The sequence below is a fragment of the Pelophylax lessonae genome, assembly GCF_965119305.1.
Source record: "Pelophylax lessonae genome assembly, chromosome: 4".
Classification (NCBI taxonomy): Eukaryota; Metazoa; Chordata; class Amphibia; order Anura; family Ranidae; genus Pelophylax; species Pelophylax lessonae.
The window spans coordinates 507930609-507952723 of NC_138771.1; the positions used below are offsets into that span (position 1 = coordinate 507930609).

The 22115-nt window shown below is 43.4% G+C and overlaps 1 protein-coding gene across 1 annotated transcript in view; it reads right to left on the reverse strand.

Annotated features, from left to right (window-relative positions):
* The window catches only part of LOC309552734 (aldo-keto reductase family 1 member C1-like), a gene marked incomplete at its 3' end in the record, with an annotated part of 95233 nt that overhangs the window by 26286 nt on the left and 46832 nt on the right, over positions 1-22115 (reverse strand). Inside the window, exon 6 of the mRNA XM_082253655.1 lies at positions 7331-7440. Coding sequence (XP_082109781.1) covers positions 7331-7440 — 110 coding nt within the window. The remainder of the gene's footprint in view (positions 1-7330; positions 7441-22115) is intronic.

Sequence of the window (22115 nt, forward strand, 5' to 3'; positions counted from 1 at the left end):
TCGCTCATGCAGCCAGCTCACTGCATCATTCTGGATTGTGAATTTGGGCCACAGCACCTTCTGGATACAAAAGGGCTGTGATAATCTCTTCCTGGAATTTTAGGAAGGATCCACTTCTTTCTGATGCTTTGTATAGCACATAAGAGTTCAACAGAGTCAATTGGAATAAGTATACAGACACTTTCTTGTACCAGCTTCTTGCCTTACGGTGCCATCATCTGGTCGTTGAAGTCCACCCTTTAATGTTCCGGTACCTTTGGTACCCTAAATTACACTTTCCACAAGTGTATGCGCCCCACCATTTACTTTTGGAAAGGTGCGCATACACCTTTAAGACTGGAGCTGTCATCACCCAGCGCCGGACTAGATGGCTATTTAAAGCGCCGGTTCTCACTCACATGTGTTCGTTCAAACACCCTTACCTGGATGCTAACCTTGCTTGAAGTTTCCATGCTTGCAAGCTTACTTTGCTGACGGAACCTCGCTGCGCTGATCCCTGTATCCCGCTACTGGATCATCCGCCTCTCCTGAACCACCCTTCGGCTGTATCGCTAATAGTGCTAAGTACCCCGCAGGGGAATTCTCTATAAACTTATACTAAGCTTACACTATCTAGCTCTGCATAGTAAAGACTGTTTATCACATCTGCATAACTAGATTGCTAGCTCTTGAGACTACTGCTACTTTTCTGCACTGGGTTGATCTCTTTTGTATGTCCACCTGCTATTCTATCATCTGCTATCATACAACATTGCTAAACCTTCCTGCATCCATCTGCTACTGTCTCACCTTCAAGTGTCTATCACCTACCACCTCCACTCAACCTATCCCTCAACCTTCATCATTGTGTTACCACATACATAAAGTCACTCTAGGAACCAGTTTGCTAATTGTGTGTATTTACTGGCTGAAATAAGACCTTCCACACATGATGAGTCATTGAGGTTGGGAATGGTATCTCAGCATATCTCTTACATGACTACTGACGTGGAACTATTTCTGCAGCTGAAAAATCCACACCATATAAGAAACGCAGGAGCGTTACAGATTGAACGAACCAAAAAATGGATTCAGCAGAAATAACCACTCAGGTGACACAATTAAAACAGCAAGTATCTGCGTTAATACACGCACTTGCTGAATTAAAAGAAGACAATCAGGCTCTGTCGCAGCAGGTAATTAGACTGACACAATTTACCTCTGCTCAGTCCCCTGAACCCAAGATAAATCCCCCTTTGGTATTTACAGGCGATCGCAAAAAATTTCGCGAATTTAAAAACGCATGTGAGTTACTTTTTTTGCTAAAACCTCGTACCTACCTTACTGATCACATTAAGATTTGTACTATTATTTCCTACCTATCAAGCGATCCCCGAGCCTGGGCAGATTCTCTTTTTGAGAAAAACGACCAGCTTCTCAACTCCTATGCCTTGTTCCTGGCAGAGCTCACTAGCCTATATGATGACCCCAATAGGCAGAGTACTGCTGATCTTCAGTTAAGATCCTTGAAACAAGGAAGGAGGCCTGTAGAAGACTTTGTCGCAGAGTTCAAGAGATGGACCCTTGATTCAGAATGGAATGATGCATCTCTGAAAACCCAATTTAGGCTTGGCCTATCAGAAGCCGTTAAGGACGAGCTCGCCCGAGCGGATCTGCCAAAAACCCTGGATGCATTAATACAACTCAGTATTACCATAGATAGAAGACTACGAGAAAGAAAGGCTGAAAAGATGGGAATGCCATTATCCGTTTCCTCTCGGAGTCTGGCCGTTCCTATGGAGGTAGGAACCATACGCCCACCGCTATCAACTATGGAAAAAGCCAAAAGACGAAATGAAAATCTCTGCTTGTACTGTGCATCCCCGGATCACAAGATAAACGTCTGTCCCCTAGTCAACAAAAAGAAGGGTGAGTGTTCACATGTCTCCCTAGGAGGATTGACAACTTCATTCACTAACCCCTACATTTCTGTTTTTTTGACATTACAGTGGGACCAGAACAGGATTACTACTAAGGCCATGATTGACACAGGATCTTGTGGAAATTATATGGATATATGTTTTGCTGCTTTAAATAAAATTCCTATTATTTCTAAACTCAAACCTGTCTCAGTAAGTCTTATTACCGGTGTTCCGTTATCCTCTGGTCCGATCACCGATCAGACACAAGCACTTCTAGTCACTATTAACGAGTCTCATAGGGAGACTTCTACCTTCGATTTAATACCATCACCCCACTTTCCCATTGTGTTGGGACTTCCCTGGTTGCACACACACCAACCAACCATAGATTGGAAGAAACGGTCCTTGACCTTCCCTTCTTGTTATTGCGAGGAAACGTGTAACCTCCCTTTTTCCGGGAAGATTCTGTCTGTGGTGACAGATGAGATTGCACCACTATGTTATCAGGATCTTTCTGAGGTTTTTCTTGAGAAAAATGCTCAAGCATTACCTCCTCATCGAGACTATGATTGTAGCATTGATCTACTCCCAAATAGCAAATTGCCGTTCGGTCATGTTTATCCTCTTTCACAGGATGAACTTGCCCATCTCAAAACCTATTTGGATGAGAACTTGGAAAAAGGTTTTATTAGACCTTCCACTTCTTCCACAGCAGCAGGACTCTTTTTTGTTCGCAATAAAGATTCAAGTCTCAGACCTATCATCGACTACAGGAAATTGAATGCTATCACAATAAAAGATCGCTATCCTCTACCGCTTATCCCTGAGCTCATTGAGCAGTTGCGTGGAGCTACCTATTTTTCAAAATTAGACCTGAAAGGAGCATACAATCTCATTCGAATCCGTGATGGACACGAGTGGAAGACTGCATTCAGAACTAGATACGGATTGTTCGAATATCTTGTGATGGCATTCGGCCTATGCAATGCCCCTGCAGTTTTCCAACGATTTATAAACGATATTTTTAAAGACTTACTAGATGTCTGTGTTGTGGTATATCTGGACGATATACTTATATATTCACGGACCCTGTCTGAACACATAAGACATGTAAGACTTGTATTATCGAGATTGCTTGCACATAATCTTTATGTGAAGCTGAAGAAATGCTTGTTCCATAAAGATGAGGTACTCTTTCTAGGCTACATCATATCCAAAACAGGAATCGAGATGGACATGAGTAAAATATCCTGCATTCAGGATTGGCCTACACCAACTACACGCAAGGCGCTACAGCGATTCCTGGGATTTTCAAATTTCTACAGGAAGTTCATAAAAAAACTTTTCTGCTATTGTGAGACCCCTCACACAGCTCACTAGCATAAAAATACCATTTAAATGGTCAGAAGAAGCAAATAAGGCTTTCCACTTGTTAAAGACAAGGTTTACTTCCGCTCCCATATTACGCCATCCAGACCCATCCCTCCAATACATTCTGGAGGTAGATGCGTCAAACATGGCAGTAGGAGCAATACTCTCCCAACGACCTACCCACACTTCACCACTTCATCCAGTCGCTTTTTTTTCTAAATCCCTGAGCAGTCCCGAGATAAATTACCCCGTGGGTGAAAAGGAACTGCTTGCTATAAAATTGGCTCTGGAGAATTGGCGACATTTACTCGAAGGCACCCAACTACCAATAATTATATACACGGACCATAAAAACCTCCAATATCTTCAGACTAGCAAAACTCTCTCGCATCGACAGGTACGATGGTCACTATTCTTTCTAAGGTTTAACTTCCTAGTGACCTACACACCTGCAGATAAGAACAAAAAGGCGGATGCACTATCACGACTAACTGAAGAAAACTACTTTGAAATCCCTTCCGTTCCTATAATACCTCACAAACGCATTATTGGAGTTGTCCGTTCCTTAAAGGAAGAGGTTCTGCATGGTATAAGTTTGGATTCACCCCCACCACAACTAAATACTGATGCAGAAGGCTTCCTCTACTACAACGACAAACTTTACATACCACCTACCCTACGCACCAAGATCTTGGAATTATCGCATGATGTGCCTATGGCAGGACATATGGGTATGACAAAGACTTTCAATTTGATTTCTCGACAATTCTGGTGGCCTGACATGAAAACATCTATACAAAAATTCGTCTCTTCATGCAATGTCTGTGCCAGGTCCAAAATTGACACTACGAGACCATCCGGTCTACTATGCAGTCTACCAATACCCCAAACTCCATGGGAGGTTTTGTCATTGGACTTCATCGTAGAATTGCCTCCTTGCAAAGGATTTAATACCATCTTGGTGTCAGTGGACCATCTGACAAAGATGGCACATTTCATTGCTATTCGCAGACTACCTTCGTCCAAACAAACGGCAGAACTCCTGATGAAACATGTCTTCAGATTACATGGTATCCCAAAAACTCTTCTGTCTGACCGTGGATCCCAATTTATTTCTAAATTCTGGCAAGAACTATGTCACATACTACGGATTGAGCGGAAGCTCACTTCTCCTTACCATCCGCAGACCAACGGACAGACTGAAAGAGTCAACCAATGCATCGAGCAGTATTTACGTTGTTACACTTCTTACCAACAGGATGATTGGTTGGATCTTCTCCCCCTGGCAGAATTTGCCTACAACAACGCAACTCACAGTACAACCAAGCAGAGTCCGTTCTACTTGAACTATGGGTTCCATCCCTCTATTCTCCCTCCACGCATCCTTCCTTCAAATAACCCAGTAGCCTCAGACTATCTTACCCAAATAAAGGATTCTCTGGGTTTACTAAATACTACCATTGCACACGCTCACAGTCAACAAAAGAAGTACTATGATCTTCGTTGAAGACCTTCTCCACAGTATACTATCGGGGACCTCGTTTGGCTCTCAACAAAAAACTTGAGACTGAAGATCCCTAGCAAAAAGCTTGGACCTCTGTTCTTGGGACCTTTCCCAATCAAGAAACTTATTGGAAAAGCTGCAGTGCAGCTTACATTGCCAATGGACCTAAAAATCCATCCCATTTTCCATGTGTCGCTACTAAAACCCCATGTTCCGGACCAAGGAATAAGGCCTAATATTCCACCTCCCCCTCCTGTACAAGTTGAAGGTGGAGAAGAATACGAGATAAAAGAGATTCTGGATTCTCGTATCTACAGAAGAAGACTTCAGTACTTGGTTAGATGGAAGAACTATGGGCCCCAAGACGACACCTGGCTAAACACCTCTGACATACATGCTCCTAGATTAATCCGCAATTTTCATGCGAGATACCCAGACAAACCAGCTCCAGAGGCCTTCAGGAGCAGGCCTTAAGGGGGGTATTGTAATGTTCCGGTACCTTTGGTACCCTAAATTACACTTTCCACAAGTGTATGCGCCCCACCATTTACTTTTGGAAAGGTGCGCATACACCTTTAAGACTGGAGCTGTCATCACCCAGCGCCGGACTAGATGGCTATTTAAAGCGCCGGTTCTCACTCACATGTGTTCGTTCAAACACCCTTACCTGGATGCTAACCTTGCTTGAAGTTTCCATGCTTGCAAGCTTACTTCGCTGACGGAACCTCGCTGCGCTGATCCCTGTATCCCGCTACTGGATCATCCGCCTCTCCTGAACCACCCTTCGGCTGTATCGCTAATAGTGCTAAGTACCCCGCAGGGGAATTCTCTATAAACTTATACTAAGCTTACACTATCTAGCTCTGCATAGTAAAGACTGTTTATCACATCTGCATAACTAGATTGCTAGCTCTTGAGACTACTGCTACTTTTCTGCACTGGGTTGATCTCTTTTGTATGTCCACCTGGTATTCTATCATCTGCTATCATACAACATTGCTAAACCTTCCTGCATCCATCTGCTACTGTCTCACCTTCAAGTGTCTATCACCTACCACCTCCACTCAACCTATCCCTCAACCTTCATCATTGTGTTACCACATACATAAAGTCACTCTAGGAACCAGTTTGCTAATTGTGTGTATTTACTGGCTGAAATAAGACCTTCCACACATGATGAGTCATTGAGGTTGGGAATGGTATCTCAGCATATCTCTTACATGACTACTGACGTGGAACTATTTCTGCAGCTGAAAATCCACACCATATAAGAAACGCAGGAGCGTTACAACCCCTCCCATGTTAAGGTTGTATTCATGGACACAGAGGGGCTTTCTCAACATCAGTCGCCAATGCAATTTGGACTGTCATATCTGTGTGAATGGAGGACAGAACGAAAACATTCCGTGTGTCCCTCCACTTCACTGCAAGTAATTTATTACACTTCAAGCAGGCTCTTTCCCCCATCTAATTTGGGAAGCTACAAACCATTGGGGGAAGCGCCATTATTTTTATGGATAGTCGACTGACAGAACGGTACCAGCTGATTGGAAAAAAGCCAACCAATATTAAAAAAAGGGCCGAGATATATCCCTGGGAACTACAGGCCGGTCAGCCAAACATCAATAGTCTGTAACATATTGGAGGGGATGATAAGGGACTATATACAAGACTTTAGTAATGAAAATGGTATCAGAAAGGATTCATGAAAAAATTATTTACATTATATATATGCATTTTTTTTTTAGCGCTGTACCAGTAAGATTTTGAGATCAGTAAATCACTGCTCATTTAAAAATGAAGTTTTTTTTATAAACCTTTTTTTCACTGATACATGTCCGCCAGGGCAGTACCCAGACCCCCATAACCATTGTATGCCCAATTACTTGCATATAAGCCTTCAAAATGGGCAGTTTTTATTTCCCAGTTCGGGTCCCTTAGACTTCGATTGGAATCGTTATTTGCAATGTTCGAAAGTTCTGGTGCGAACCGAACAGGGGGTTGTTCGGCCCATCCCTACCTCTAGCTGCTAGGTCAACCTGAGGACACTGCCAAGCATACATACACTATACGATTTAGCACCTCGCTGGCTCAACTAACTTAAAGGACATGAACGCAGAGAGGAAAAACAGGAACACAAAGAAAACCACCTTAACCCCTTTGTAGGCACCTGCCTTCACTGCTCTGATTTTAAGGATGCAGCCTGAGACAAGGACATGTCGGGCAGCCTATTGCAAATGCAGGATAGTTGGCAACTTAGCAACAGACAACACCTACCTGTTTCCTGCTCTGAGTTGTACCTTTATTTTGAGTTATAAATTTGAAAGGTGTGACTGGTGCTGCATTGGAACTTAAGGTTTCTAAACTGCTGGTAGCACAGTAGCTGGTAAAAGCCTGCTCTGGGTTTTGATGTGAATACCAGCTGAGCAAACACATTTATAAATATTACATACTAGATTTATGTATATATTTTAGACCAAGAAATCAATCACTATGCACACACCCTAGCTATAAAAGAACACAAGTATAATTATACCACCACATCAATATTTACCAGCCCTCATCCCGACTGGATCCCAAGACAGCAAACGCCACCAATACAATGTCATGTGACTTGCAGAATCCAAGCAGTTTGGTCTGGTTGAGGTAGATGTGGCACTCCACCTGCAGAGGGACATTAAAAGTGGAAGTATAGTGTTTTTACTTTTATATTCCCCTACAAAATTTACAACAGGTAAAGTCATTAGTTTATCTTCTATAATTTCATCATTTAGTGTTGATCTTTCCAGAACCTTAAACAAATTGAACTAAACTGTATCTGAGTACCACACATCAAAAATGCGATTTACGTCATTTTTCTTTTAAATTCAAAGCAAACTCATCCATCCATTTACATACAGTGGGTACGGAAAGTATTCAGACCCCCTTAAATTTTTCACTCTTTGTTATATTGCAGCCATTTGCTAAAATCATTTAAGTTCATTCTTCTTCCTCATGAATGTACACATAGCACCCCATACTGACAGAAAAACACAGCATTGTTGACATTGTTGCAGATTTATGAAAAAAGAAAAACTGAAATATCACATGGTCCTAAGTATTCAGACCCTTTTCTCAGTATTTAGTAGAAGCCCCCTTTTGATCTAATACAGCCAGGAGTCTTTTTGGGAAAGATGCAACAAGTCTTTCACACCTGGATTTGGGGATCCTCTGCCATTCCTCCTTGCAGATCCTCTCCAGTTCTGTCAGGTTGGATGGTAAACGTTGGTGGACAGCCATTTTTAGGTCTCTCCAGAGATGCTCAATTGGGTTTAAGTCAGGGCTCTGGCTGGGCCATTCAAGAACAGTCACGGAGTTGTTGTGAAGCCACTCCGTTATTTTAGCTGTGTGCTTAGGGTCATTGTCTTGTTGGAAGGTAAACCTTCAGCCCAATCTGAGGTCCAGAGCACTCTGGAGAAGGTTTTTGTCCAGGATATCCCTGTACTTGGCCGCATTCATCTTTCCCTCGATTGCAACCAGTCGTCCTGTCCCTGCAGCTGAAAAACACCCCCACAGCATGATGCTGCCACCACCATGCTTCACTGTTGGGGACTGTATTGGACAGGTGATGAGTAGTGATGTCGCGAACATAAAATTCGCTGTTCGCGAACGGCGAACATCGGCGAATGTTCGCGAACCGGCGAACATTGCGAACCGCCATAGACTTTAATAGGCAGGCGAATTTTAAAACCCACAGGGACTCTTTCTGGCCACAATAGTAATGGAAAAGTTGTTTCAAGGGGACAAACACCTGGACTGTGGCATGCCGGAGAGGGATCACACAAAAAAAAGTTCTTAAAAATTGTAATTTTTTGATAGAGAGCCAATTATTGGAAAAACAGCGGCGAACGCGAACGTTCGAAGTTCGCCGGGAACCGTTCACCGGCGAACCGTTCGCCGGCGAACCGTTCAGTACATCTCTAGTGATGAGCAGTGCCTGGTTTTCTCCACACATACCGCTTAGAATTAAGGCCAAAAAGTTCTATTTTGGTCTCATCAGACCAGAGAATCTTATTTCTCACCATCTTGGAGTCCTTCAGGTGTTTTTTAGCAAACTCCATGCGGGCTTTCATGTGTCTTACACTGAGGAGAGGCTTCCGTCGGGCCACTCTGACATAAAGCCCCGACTGGTGGAGGGCTGCAGTGATGGTTGACTTTCTACAACTTTCTCCCATCTCCTGACTGCATCTCTGGAGCTCAGCCACAGTGATCTTTGGGTTCTTCTTTACCTCTCTCGCCAAGGCTCTTCTCCCTCGATAGCTCAGTTTGGCCAGACGGCCAGCTCTAGGAAGGGTTCTGGTCGTCCCAAACGTCTTCCATTTGAGGATTATGGAGGCCACTGTGCTCTTAGGAACCTTAAGTGCAGCAGAAATCTTTTTGTAACCTTGGCCAGATCTGTGCCTTGCCACAATTCTGTCTCTGAGCTCTTCAGGCAGTTCCTTTGACCTCATGATTCTCATTTGCTCTGACATGCATTGTGATCTGGAAGGTCTTATATAGACAGGTGTGTGGCTTTCCTAATCAAGTCCAATCAGTATAATCAAACACAGCTGGACTCAAATGAAGGTGTAGAACCATCTCAAGGATGATCAGAAGAAATGGAAAGCACCTGAGTTAAATATATGAGTGTCACAGCAAAGGGTCGGAATACTTAGGACCATGTGATATTTCAGTTTTTCTTTTTTAATAAATCTGCAACAATGTCAACAATTCTGTGTTTTTCTGTCAGTATGGGGTGCTATGTGTACATTCATGAGGAAGAAGAATGAACTTAAATGATTTTAGCAAATGGCTGCAATATAACAAAGAGTGAAAAATTTAAGGGGGTCTGAATACTTTCCGTACCCACTATATGTCTCCATGCTTTATTTTCTTGAGAAATCGCTTTGAGAAACACCCCCATGAATTCTAGCCATGGCCATCTTGAGTAAGGGCAGATGATTCATGTAACTTTTACTTCCTGGAATTCACCCGCCCTTAGCTCAGTCTTGCAGGTATGAGGGTGTGCTTGGCTGAGAAAGTCGCTCTTTCAGATGAAAGAAAATAAATGCCCATGAAGACTCCTGCGATGTATGAGATCATTTTGGCCTAGACCAGAAACCAAGAAGCAACTGAAGAGATGTAAAGAAAAAGCTTAAAACAAGTATGTAAAATACCTTTCTATCTATTTACTAATGCTAGCAGCATAAGGATTAAAAATAGTTAAAGTTGATTTAGAGTTTAGCGTTACCTCCATAGGGTTACAGGTAACAGCTGGATCTTCCCCAACTGCAGTCTAGAGAACCTGGGTAATTTGATTGCATCTCCTCTCCCTAAGGAACAGAAGGATTCACAGCCTTCTCAATGAACGGCTTACCATGGGCCAAGGTTCTGGGAAGGGTGCGAGGTGGCGACATTCTACCCTGTGTTCTCCATACAATTGGCTCGGGTGTAGATTCCCAGCACCCTGCAACATTGAACATTCTTGATCCTGCTCTACTTCTCCAGGGTCAATTGTGGGGGCATTTTCAGCTTCCCTCCTTCCTATCTCCCCTGTGACTCTTCAGAAGTGCCCCATTCAGTAATATCATCATCACTGGGTTGGTGGACATACTCGGAGGGCCCAGGCTCTGACTTATGGTTTCCCTTACTTCCCCAAATGGCTAACCTTTCTCCATGGAGCTCTCTGCCTCTTCCACTATGCGAGGCACAGGAATTACTGCTGTTGCCATCCTCTCCTGTGTAGGCTACACCATGGTCCTGCTCTTACCAATTGTTGTTGCTCAGCTAGTCTAGATGCCCTGAGGATGTGCTTCTTCCCGGCATCTTCTCAGCACCCAAAGAAACAAATGTGCGCTGCCATCTTGGGGCACCCACTTTCATATGTTCCTCTGCATGCCTGTGCTCTCCGCCCTCCTCTTTCAGCCACTTTGGTGCCAGAAGCTTTCTTGACAAAGCAAACACCTCCCACTGCACGGTCCGATAGGAAATAACCTTGTACTGGCAGCTACTTCTTTGAGATACATGCATTTTCACTGTAGTAGAGCACTGCAGCAATCCTTCCCTGCACATACCTGCACTGGACAGTTCACAGGACACCCCAAGTCCTCAATCCTCTGACAGTTTCTATAGGTGTTGGCGGCATGTACTGAAGGGAAATCCCAGAACAAGCCCCCCATGTAGCACTACTACCATCTGGATCTTCCCCAAAAGTACAGAGGCTGCCAGTCACCCAGGCACCAGTTCATACACTTCGGCACCAATTAATCAGTCTAGGGCAGGGATCCTCAAACTACGGCCTTCCAGCTGTTGCAGAACTACACATCCCATGAGACAATGTAAAACTCTGACATTCACAGACATGACTAGGCATGATGGGAATTGTAGTTCCTGAACAGCTGGAGGGCAGATGTTTGAAGACCCCTGGTCTAGGGGTAGTCTTTTTGTTGTAATTTATTGCTCAAGGAACTTTAGTGGAAGAGGGGACCAGGGCACAGAATACTCCAAAAAGCTCAGCACTTAATGATTAGAGGACAATCTTTTTCTTGGGTAAAAGTGGGTATTGAACAGTCTAAGGCCTCACAGCTAGAGAATATGGCGCAAGTCTTTTTGGCATCTGGCTACCTTGTGCTAATGCACAACTGCTGGTACCCAGTGCAGTGCAGAATACTACATAGTCACAGAACTCAGTTTAGGGTCTTTTGGTCACCAGGAAAACTGAAGCCCTCCAGCCTCCTTCGGGCAGTCCAGTGAGTGAGACGGCACCAGAACTCTTGTGGTGAAGTTCTGTAATCAGTTTCTAGTGAAGTCCATCCAGGCCCTCAACCTTTACACCGCTGAGACTTCTAAAGCAGCTGTACAGTGCATGGGATGCCTGAAACTCTGCTCTTCTGTGTTAGACTATTTATCACCATTTAAGCCCCTTTCTGGACACTTCCCTCTAGGGATTGGCCAGTACCTGATAAATATTAAGGCTGGTTATTTTGGTTCTCACACCCTAAACTCTGGAAGCTTCCTCCAGAGGCAGTTGGAAGCAATCAACAATCACTGCTCCCTAGATTAAAGAAGGAGCCAAAAACGAAATGCACCTAGCATCCTACGGCAAGAGAGTGCTACAAGAGAGTTTACTTCTGCTTTAACCACTTCTGGACCGGAAGGTTTTCCCCCTTAATGACCTGGCCATTTTTTGCAATTCGGCACTGAATTACTTTAACTGACAATTGTGCGACGCTGTACCCAAATAAAATTTATGTCCTTTTTCCCACAAACAGTTGTTTTTGGTGATATTTGATCACCTGTGCGATTTTTATTTTTAGAGCTATAAACAGAAAAAGAACAACAATTCTGAAAAAAGAAAAAAAAAAAAAACAATATTTTGTACTTTCTGCTATAAAACATTCCCAATAAAAAAAAAAATGGAAAAACCAAATGTTTTCATCATTTTATGCAAATTTGTATTCTGCCACGTTTTTGGTAAAAAAAATCCCAATAAGTGTATATTGATTAGTTTGCTCAAAAGTTATAGCGTCTACAAACTAGGGGGAAGATTTGTGTCATTTTTTAAAATTTATTTATTTTTACTAGTAATGGCGGCAATCAGTGGTTTTTAGTGGGACTACAACATTGCGGCGAACAGATCGGACACCTAATTGACTGTCACTTTTGGGGGGGACCAGTGACATTACTACAATAATCAGTGCTAAAAATATGCATGGTTACTGTACTAATGACACTGGCAGGGAAGGGGTTAAATGTGTCCCTAGGGGGTGCTTTCTAACTGTGGGGGGGTGGGCTTATAGAATGAACACAGGAGTCCTGTATTTATTGCTGAGAGAACAGCATTCTGCTGTGTTTACAGTGGCAGGCCACCGTTCTGTCTCCACGGGGTGCGATTCCGGGTGCCCGGCAGCAATCGAGGCTGCCACTCACAGATTAGCTTCCCCTGTGGCGAATGAGCGCGTGCACGTGTCCCCATTCGCAGTCCTGCGAAGCGACGTACAGGTACGTCGTTTTGCGGGAACAAGCTGATCTGACGCAGTATATGTAAGGCGGCTGGTCAGCAAGTGGTTAAGATATATAGTCTGAAAATACTACTTATACATGGGGTCTGCCATATTTGCTCTTTTAAAATGCTGGCTGTGCTTCTTTAGCTTTGCTTCACTGATCCTTTCTTTTAATTTATGATTACCCATTAAAGTCCTAATCCCACCTTAATCTGAGAGCCTGATGTTTGGGCAAGAATTGGACCATTAGGGACTGAAAATGACTCTCCTAAACCCGATTTTGACCAGGAAAGTTGATGGAAAATCTCAGAGTGACCCGGATGATCCTGTAACAATGTTCTCAGCTTCTGCTTGGTTGCGGGATACATAGCAGACAGTCTTGTCATGATTCAATCTTGTCTATATTCCCATCGCACACATTCCTGGATTAGAGGCTCAATATTGTCTTGATTCAAGGTGGGCAACCTGTCAACTATGTTGGTGGGCCCTCTATTTGCCCTTCATGCTCGAGTACCTTTCACGTTGATCAGTGCCCAGGACCAGGCAGAGACTGCAGTCATGTGAAGAATCTTACATTAAGGCAGTTCCCTGACTTAGAGATGAGCCTTCAATTTGTGCACTAATTAAAGTGAAGAGTTCCTTTGAAAAGTGCCCCATGTCACTACACACTGTAACTTGTTAACTACTTTGTTTCTGTACCTTGTTACTAGATCATGGATCTCCGTAATGCAATTTCAGATTCAGTTGCTTTTGGATACTGGCCACCAGGGAGGCAGCCAGACATTGATCCCCTTCCTATCGGAGGACCTGTTACCTATATCAGGTACCATGCCGAACGATTGGTTCTTTGGGGTCTTGAACTTGTACTTGGTTACTCTTAGCAACAACACTCCTTCTCCTTGCCGAGTTAACCCTTTGTAGTGGTGTTACTTTATACCCCAGGGTGCTATAAAGACCCTGGTTCTTTAGATACACCAGAGCCAACATGCACTGCGGTGAATAACTTCAGACCAAACTCAGAATGGTTAAAGAGTAACTCCACTTTTGTTGAGAAAAAAACATTCCCTTCTGAGTGATCTGTGTACAGTGGATATAAAAAGTCTACACATCCCTGTTAAAATGTCAGATTTCTGTGATAATGATAGACATTGTGCCTCCATTTCCCCTCTCAGATGCTGGGTCCACTCTTTAAGCCCACAAGTAGTAAGGCTACTCGTTTGACATCCTCCTTTCTACATCTCAAAATTATACGAGATTATTTTTCCTTATTTACAGACACCTTGTTGCATCGAACTCCTGATGAGTGGACCTTACTAGTGTAGCAATATTTCCAGGCATTGGGCCTGAGGTGGGTCTGCCATTAGTACCGGTAACACTCCCAACACATTTAAGTTGTGAACCTAGGTGTGAGAACTGAGACAATGACCATTCCGGCATCTTTGGTTTGTTTTGTTTTATTGTATTTAGGCGATGGGAGAAGGGAATGAGTGGGATACTCCTCTGGCTCAACTAGGTACACTTTGGGACACTTGAAGAAAAATGCCTGCTGGCGCTGTCTTGACGCCAGCTGAATGCCGACCAGCGCTTTCCGACGCCTATAGATACTGTAGTACTGAAACCTCGACTTTAATTCAGAAGACCCAGGACTGTAGAACCTTTGACTTCTGACACTGCTTTGGCTCAAAAGTCACTGAACAGCTCCCTCCAGCCCTGCACTGGCTGAGGTAGCTCTGTGTAGATACTTGTGCTGCTGCAACTCTTAACTTGTACACTTCCCACTGTACACCGACTCTTCAGGGCCCAAACTACAAGCGCGCCCTTTGACACTTCAGGGTCCTCTACCTAGGTACCCCCTCTAACACTTCAAGGTCCTCTGACTAGGCACCCCCTTTGACCGCTAGCTGACTCCTGGATCCCTAGAACCTTCTCTGGAGCGGTCCCCTCTGACACTAGGCAGACCCTCAGGGGCAGTCCACAGTACTCATGACCTTTGTAGGCTTTCCTGGAACTGGACCCCTCTCTCTCTCTCCGCTGGTTCTCAGCACGCCGGATCCCCTCTGCAGCTCAGCTTCACACTCTTTGGATCCCCAGACCGCCACCTGGGACACCTGCTTCCTCTGACAGGAGGAGAGACAGTCGTACTCTCCTTCCTGGGACTCTGCTTCCCACCAAAGACGCTGAGTCATGCATTCCCTTCAAACTTATACCCACTCCCAGAATCCTCAGTGGCAGAATCTGCCTTCTGGGGTAGATACAAGCCTGACTGAGCCACTGATTGGGTTTCCTCCACTGCCCTATGAGAATCCTCTCACAGAGCCAGTGGGGAGACTCCCCTCTCAGCAGCCACACCTGGGAGAAATGACAGTCCAGCTGAAATCATGGCCCTGCTGTTAAGCAGCCAAGGCCCACTATACTTTACCTAGCACCTACCTGTAGGGTGCTACACTAGGATCCACGAAATGCGTAGAGCTTCAAAGATGTCAAAATATATCCGTTCATTCACAGACCAATTGTGTATTTTACTATGGAATGTTATGAACATTATCATACATGTGTTGCTTTATCATATATGAATTTCCCTATGCCAACTTTACTGTATATGGTTGTATTATCAATGCAAACCAATCGAATGCATAATTGTTTATTATGGAATGTGTAATAAATCATTATTTGTACTTAAGCTGCATCTATTTAGTGATCTTCCTCATTTATAGTCCCATGACCATTGCCTTATTTTTATATGTCTACCTTGACGAAGGCACCTGTTCCAGTGTAAGAAAAACAGCCCCAAAGCATGATGCTGCCACCACCCCATGCTTCACTGTGGGTATGGTGTTCTTTTGGTGATTTGCGGTGTTGTTTTTGCGCCAAATAGATCTTTTGGAATTATGGCCAAAAAGTTCAACCTTGGTTTCAACGTTTTTTTTCCATGTGTTTTTGGGGGACTTCAGATGTGTTTTTGGATGTTTTTCTTCAGAAGAAAAGGCTTCCATCTTGCCAATCTACCCCATAGCCCAGACAGATAAAGAATACTGAAGATTGCTGTCACATGTACCACACAGCCAGTACTTGCCAGGTATTCCTGCAGCTCCTTTAATGTTGCTGAATGTTGGCAGCCTCCCTGACCAGTTTTCTTCTAGTCTTTTCATACATTTTGAAGGGATGTCCAGTTCTTGGTAATGTCACTGTTGTGCCATATTTTCTCCAGTTGATGATGACTGTCTTCACTGTGCATCCCTCTAAAGCTTTGGAAGCTCTCTGCGGACCATGGCTTTTTGCTGTTGTATGCGACTAAGAAAATGTCAAGAAAGACCTACTAGAAAAGATGAACTTTTTTTGCGGTTAATCAGAGGCACTTTAAATTATGGCAGGTGTGAACTGACCCCTATTTAATTCCAATAAGAGGGTGTGCACACTTATGCAACCATATTATTTTAGTTTTTTTAGTTTTACTCCCCCCCCCCCCCTAAAAGATTTCAGTTTGTTTTTCAATTGAGTTGTACAATTTATAGGTCACATTATAAAGGTGGAAAAAGTTCTGAAATTACTTATCTTTGTCTCATTTTTTTCATCACAGAAACCTGACATTTTAACAGGGGTGTGTAGATTTTTTATATCCACTGTATGTTGCAAGGATTTTAACAAACTTTGTTGCAGATTCCTACTCTGTTTTTCTAAAGAAATTGCTGTTTGTTTGGCGGTGTCCGAATTTAGAGGGAGTCTGTATGGAAGTGGTTTTATAATTATCAATTAGCGGACTCTAATGAGGAAAGTTGCAGGGTCTGCACCCCCTTAGACATGATTTCCTTTTGAGAGTATCACACCAAAAATGGCATTTTGTTTGCAGGGGATGCTCAAAATCCGATTTTTATCATAGTACAGACTTCTGGAAAAATCAGTCAGCCAATCACACAAGCAGGAAATCACATTTCTAGGGGGCGTTCTGTACACCATCTGTGTACAGAACAACTCCAAGTAGTCAATTTGCATTGCATTTTACAGAAACTGACAGCGCTGCAGATTGAAAAGGAAATGTCATTTTTAAATAACATTCAATTACAATATGACTTGTGTCGCAATTGTATATGCTATATTGATTTTTTTTGCTAATTTTTTTTCCCCACGAAAAAGTAAAGTTACCTTTTCATGCAACTTTACTGAACAAGTTGCAGGAAAACAGTTCAATATAAACAATGTCCTATTCCCTAAACTCACTACAGTAGCGAGGCTGCCCAAGCATACCTCCATGAGCTGAAAGTCAATTTTGGCATTCTCCATGGCTTGCATGTCTCTGAAAATCCAGGTGCCCCCAGCAGGCTGCATGGCGCAGCAGTCCCAGAACCTCAGAACGTGGGTGAGAAGTGAACCAAACAAAAGAACCCTGGACCTCAGTCTTCCCCTTTTTAAAGCACAGGTTGGCTGGCTAGGACCAAAAAACCCAAGAACTGAGCTTACAACACTTAAACTGGTTATAATTCTCAGTCATGGAATCTGAGCAAAGCACAAATATCTGTAGTATTTACTTATCTCTCTCCAAAGCTCTAAGTGTCGTTTCTCTCTGGTGCTTTGTTCCCCTGTTATCAACATGAATGGAGAAATGTCATCAGCACACCAAGGATTCCTCAAAAGGGTCCAAAGCTTTATTCACATGGTCACACAGTACACATATGGCAACATTTCAGAGCCACGCAGGGCCCCTTCATTAGTGACCATTTGAATAAAGCTTTGGACCCTTCTGAGGAATACTTCGGTGTGCTGATGACATTTCTCTATTCAGATTGTCTGTGGTTTCTAGCCAGTGGTCATTACAGCACCCAGCATTATTACAGCCATTTCCATGAATGTATGCATGGGAAATATTGTGCTTGGATCGGGAAGGAAACTCAGGACACAGCTTGTCTATTCAGAACACAGTTCTTCTGCTGTGTGGAGGAGGATGTGTGCCTTTTCTACAGTCAACTCCCACACTGTAAATGCAGCCTCTCGGCCCCCTCCTTTGTGCTCCTGACAGATGAGAAATATTTTAACATTTTTCTGCCCATTTGAAGGGGTGTAGTGAAGAGAAGACTGCAGCTAAGCAAGTAAAACCTATGTAGGAGAATTTGTTTCATCTCTGTGTATCATCTGAGGCCAGTCACTTTACTGGATATATGGGAGGGTTAACAACCACTTTAACCCCCTTCCCCCAGCCTGGAACAGCCGCTAACTCACTAAGCCAACATATTTTAACTTGCCTACATACCCACCTGTCCTGCTGGAAGGATTGGCAGTTTATTTTCAAACATGCATATCTTAACCCTCCAAATGTAATATACAGTAAGCCCCCACTCCATCACGGTTCAGTTTTTGCGGTCCCGGTATATTGCGTTTTTTTCTGTAATGTTATTTTACTAATTAAATCATAGAAAATTAAATATTTTTGTGTTTTCCATAGCTCTTGCTCTGTCTCTCAGTATCTTTTATGTGTTTAAATGAGTTTCTATTGTTTTAAAAGTGTGTTTAAAGACCTTAAAATGCTTTCAAAAGTACAGCAACAGTAAAAAAAAAAACATGCCTACAGTGTATTTTAATAGGGTTTTTCTATTTTGCGGATTTTCACTTTTCGCGGGTGGGTCCGGAACGTAACCGCCGCGATGGAGGGGGGAGGTGGGGGGTTTACTGTACTGCAGATTTCAAGTCCTAAAAAATTGTGTCTGAATTAGTTTTCATTTTTTTCAGGCTTTTTTCCCTTAGCTTTGAACTGATGATCATGCAATTAACACTTCCTACCCAAATGCCATTTTTGAGGTCTAGGGAGATTGGTAGTTAACAAAAGATAGATAATTTTGGGTTTCCAGTTCAGCTCACATAAAGTGACAGAGACAGTTCATTTCTGGCAAGATTAGAAAGTATTTTCTAAATCTACCAAAAATGATAAATCTAACGCAGCTGACTCTAAGTACTAGTAGGCTGCAATATACACTGCTCAAAAAAAATTAAAGAAACACTTTGAAAACACTTCAGATCTCAATGGGTAAAAATATCATGCTGAGATATCTATACTGATATGCACTGGGTAATGTGTTAGGAATGAAAGGATGTCACATCCTTTGATGGAAATGAAAATTATCGCCCTACAGCAGGCTAGTCCATTTTGCTGAAATTTCATTGCAGCAATTCAAAATGGTACTCAGTAGTTTGTATGGCCCCCATGTGCTTGTATGCATGCCTGACAACATTGGGACATGCTCCTAATGAGACGACAGATGGTGTCCTGGGGTGTTTCCTCCCAGATCTTGACCAGGGCATCCCTGAGCTCTTGAACAGACTTAGTTGCAACCTGGCGGGATTAGATGGAGCACAACCTAATGTCCTAGAGTAGTTCTATTGGATTTAGGTCAGGTGAGTGTAGGGGCCATTCAATGGTATCAATTCCTTCATCCTCCAGGAATTGGCTGCATACACTTGCCACATGAGGCCGGGCATTGTCATGCACCAGGAGGAACTCCCGACCCACTGCACCAGCATAGAGTCTGACAATGGTCCATGGTTTCATCCCGATGCCTAATGGCAGTCAGGGTGCCATTGTCTGACCTGTAGAGGTCTGTGCATTTCTCCATGGATTGACCTCCCCAGACCATCCCTGACCCACCACCAAACCGGTCATGCTGAACGATGTTACAGGCAGCATAACGTTCTTTCACGTCAGTCACAACTGCTCAGGGTGAATCTGCTCTCATTTATTAAAAGCATAGGGTGCCAGTGGCGGACCTGCCAATTCCAGTGTTCAATGGCAAATGCCAATCGAGCTCCATGTTGCCGGGCAGTTAGCACAGGGCCCACTAGAGGACGTTAGGCCCTCAGGCCACCCTCATAAAGTCTGTTTCTGATTGTTTGGTCAGAGACATTCGCACCAGTGGCCTGCTGGAGGTCATCTTTTAGGGCTCTGGCAGTGCTCATCTTGTTCCTCCTTGCACAAAGAAGCAGATTTCAGTCCTGATGATGGGTTAAGGATCTTCTACAGCCCTGTCCAGCTCTCCTAGAGTAACTGCCTGTCTCCTGGAATCTCCTCCATCTTGGGACTGTGCTGGGAGACACAGCAAACCTTTTGGTAATGGCATGTATTGATGTGCCATCCTGGAGGAGTTGGACTGCCTGGGCAAACTCTAAAGGGGCCTGGTGTGGCATCATGCTACCAGTAGTGACACTCACCCTAGCCAAATGCAAAACTAGTGAAAATGTCATAAAAGAAGAGTAGGGAAAACATTTTTCAGTGGCCTCCAACCGTAAAACCATTCTTTTTTTGGAAGCCGTCTTATTGTTGCCCATCTAGTGCACCGGTTGATAATTTTATTAACATCAAAGCAGCTGAAACTGAATAACAACCCCCTCTGCTATTCAATTTACCACATCAATGTCCCAGGAGTTTAATTGACTTGATGCTATACTCTGAATAAAAAGTGTTCCTTTATTTATTTATTTTTTATTTTTTGAGCAGTGCAATACATTGTTATTCTTGGATTTAGTTATCCTTTAAAGTGTTACTAAACCCAGGACCCTGCATTCATTATATCTGGTCTCCCACAGTACACAGACATGGAAATGCAATTATTTTAGTAAATATAAATTGCTAAATACCTTTTTTGTAATGAGCAGTATGTAGCAGTCTTGTGACTTCTATCAGTGTCTGGTTAAAGCTTGTAGAAGGAGTTTTCATTCTCATCTAACTGTCCTATGATGCTGCAGGACCCTTGACCCTCTGCCTGAACAGTGCTGATTGGCACTGTGCTAATCAAATGCACCCTACCAAGAAAAAAAAACTCTCTAGCAATATGCGCCAAACTGAGCATGTGCAGAGTGGCTCAAAAGGTCCTGTACTATCAGGAGATGGATTGAGGACTGAGGAAGAAGGAGAGGATCAGAGAAGATAGGATCAACAGACTTTTTACACAATGCAGAGGATTACCCCTTAGGTTCCACAGTGAGTATAACAAGCATGCTTTGCTGCATATACAGACTGATTTTACTATTGTTTTTAGTAACACCTTAAATTATAACTATAGCCAAAAATTTCTTTTTTTTAGTTTTGGATAAAGTAGAAAGGGATTAGAAGTCATGCCAAATTGTATTGCTGTCTGTGCCCCAGTTAGGGAGAATCACCCTCTCTTTGTCCTGTTTACCATTTTAATTGAAAGTGAAAGTAAAAGAAAATCCCAAATGTTGGGTTGTATCCAGAAAATTAACAGAGGGGAAAATCTTCCAATGGGGACACTAGTTCTTATAACCTGGGGGTCACCCTAATTTACAGGGATTTTCTCTCACTTCCCGTTTGGCTATGGGACAGGAAGTGATGGAATTTTTCCAAAGTGGGACACAGATGGGGAAAAAAAAAAAAAAATCGGACAGCTGTTATAACTCTCCTGTACTCTATTCAGAATGAAAAAAAAAAAGGTTTTGACTATAGCCCTTTTTTAACCACATGCCGACTGCTCACAGTAATCCTACTGCGGCAGTGCAGCTCTCCTGGGTCCAGGGTCGTAGACCTACATCGCTGGACTCCTAGTGATTCCGACGGCGGTGTTAAGACACTGCGGGAGTCGGGCCAGGGGAGGAGAGGCGGCGATCGCCGCCTCCCTCCCCCGATCCTCGGGGAAACTGTGAGAAGACCCGCCTGCTTATGTAAACAAAGCAGGCGTGTCTTCTCAGTGACAGACAGGCAGCGATCACAGGATTCAGCATAGCTGAACCTGCGATCTCTGTGTCTGTCACAGAACCCCCCCCCCCCCACACACACACACACACACACACGTCAGTAAGCATGAGGCATACTTTTAACCCCTTGATCACCAACAGTGTTAGCCCTTCCCTGCCAATGGCATTATTACAGTAACAGTGCAAATTTTTAGCACCAATTACTGTGGTAATGTTCCACTGGTCCCTAGGGATGATTGAACTTTTCAAAAGTTCGGTTCGGCCAGAACATCCGAACTTCCCGAAAGTTCGGCCCGGATTTCAGAACCGCCTTGAAATCAATGGGACCCGAACTTCGGTAATCAAAAAACACAATTTTGAAGCCCTAAAACCCAATAAATGCCCCTAAAAAGTTCCTAGGGTTCTGGGTCATACCCCAGGGACTATTAATCACACAAAAAAGTTCTTAAAAATTGTCATTTTTGATAGAGAGCCAATTATTAAAAAAAAAAAAAAAAAAAAAAAAAATAGATCGTTTGTATTAGGTCACTTATAGAACAGGTTAGTGGCTTCTCTCTTTTCACACCATGCCGGTTTAGTAGCAAGCGTTTTTTTGGGCATTTTTTGGGGTCTTTTGAGGCAGGCAAA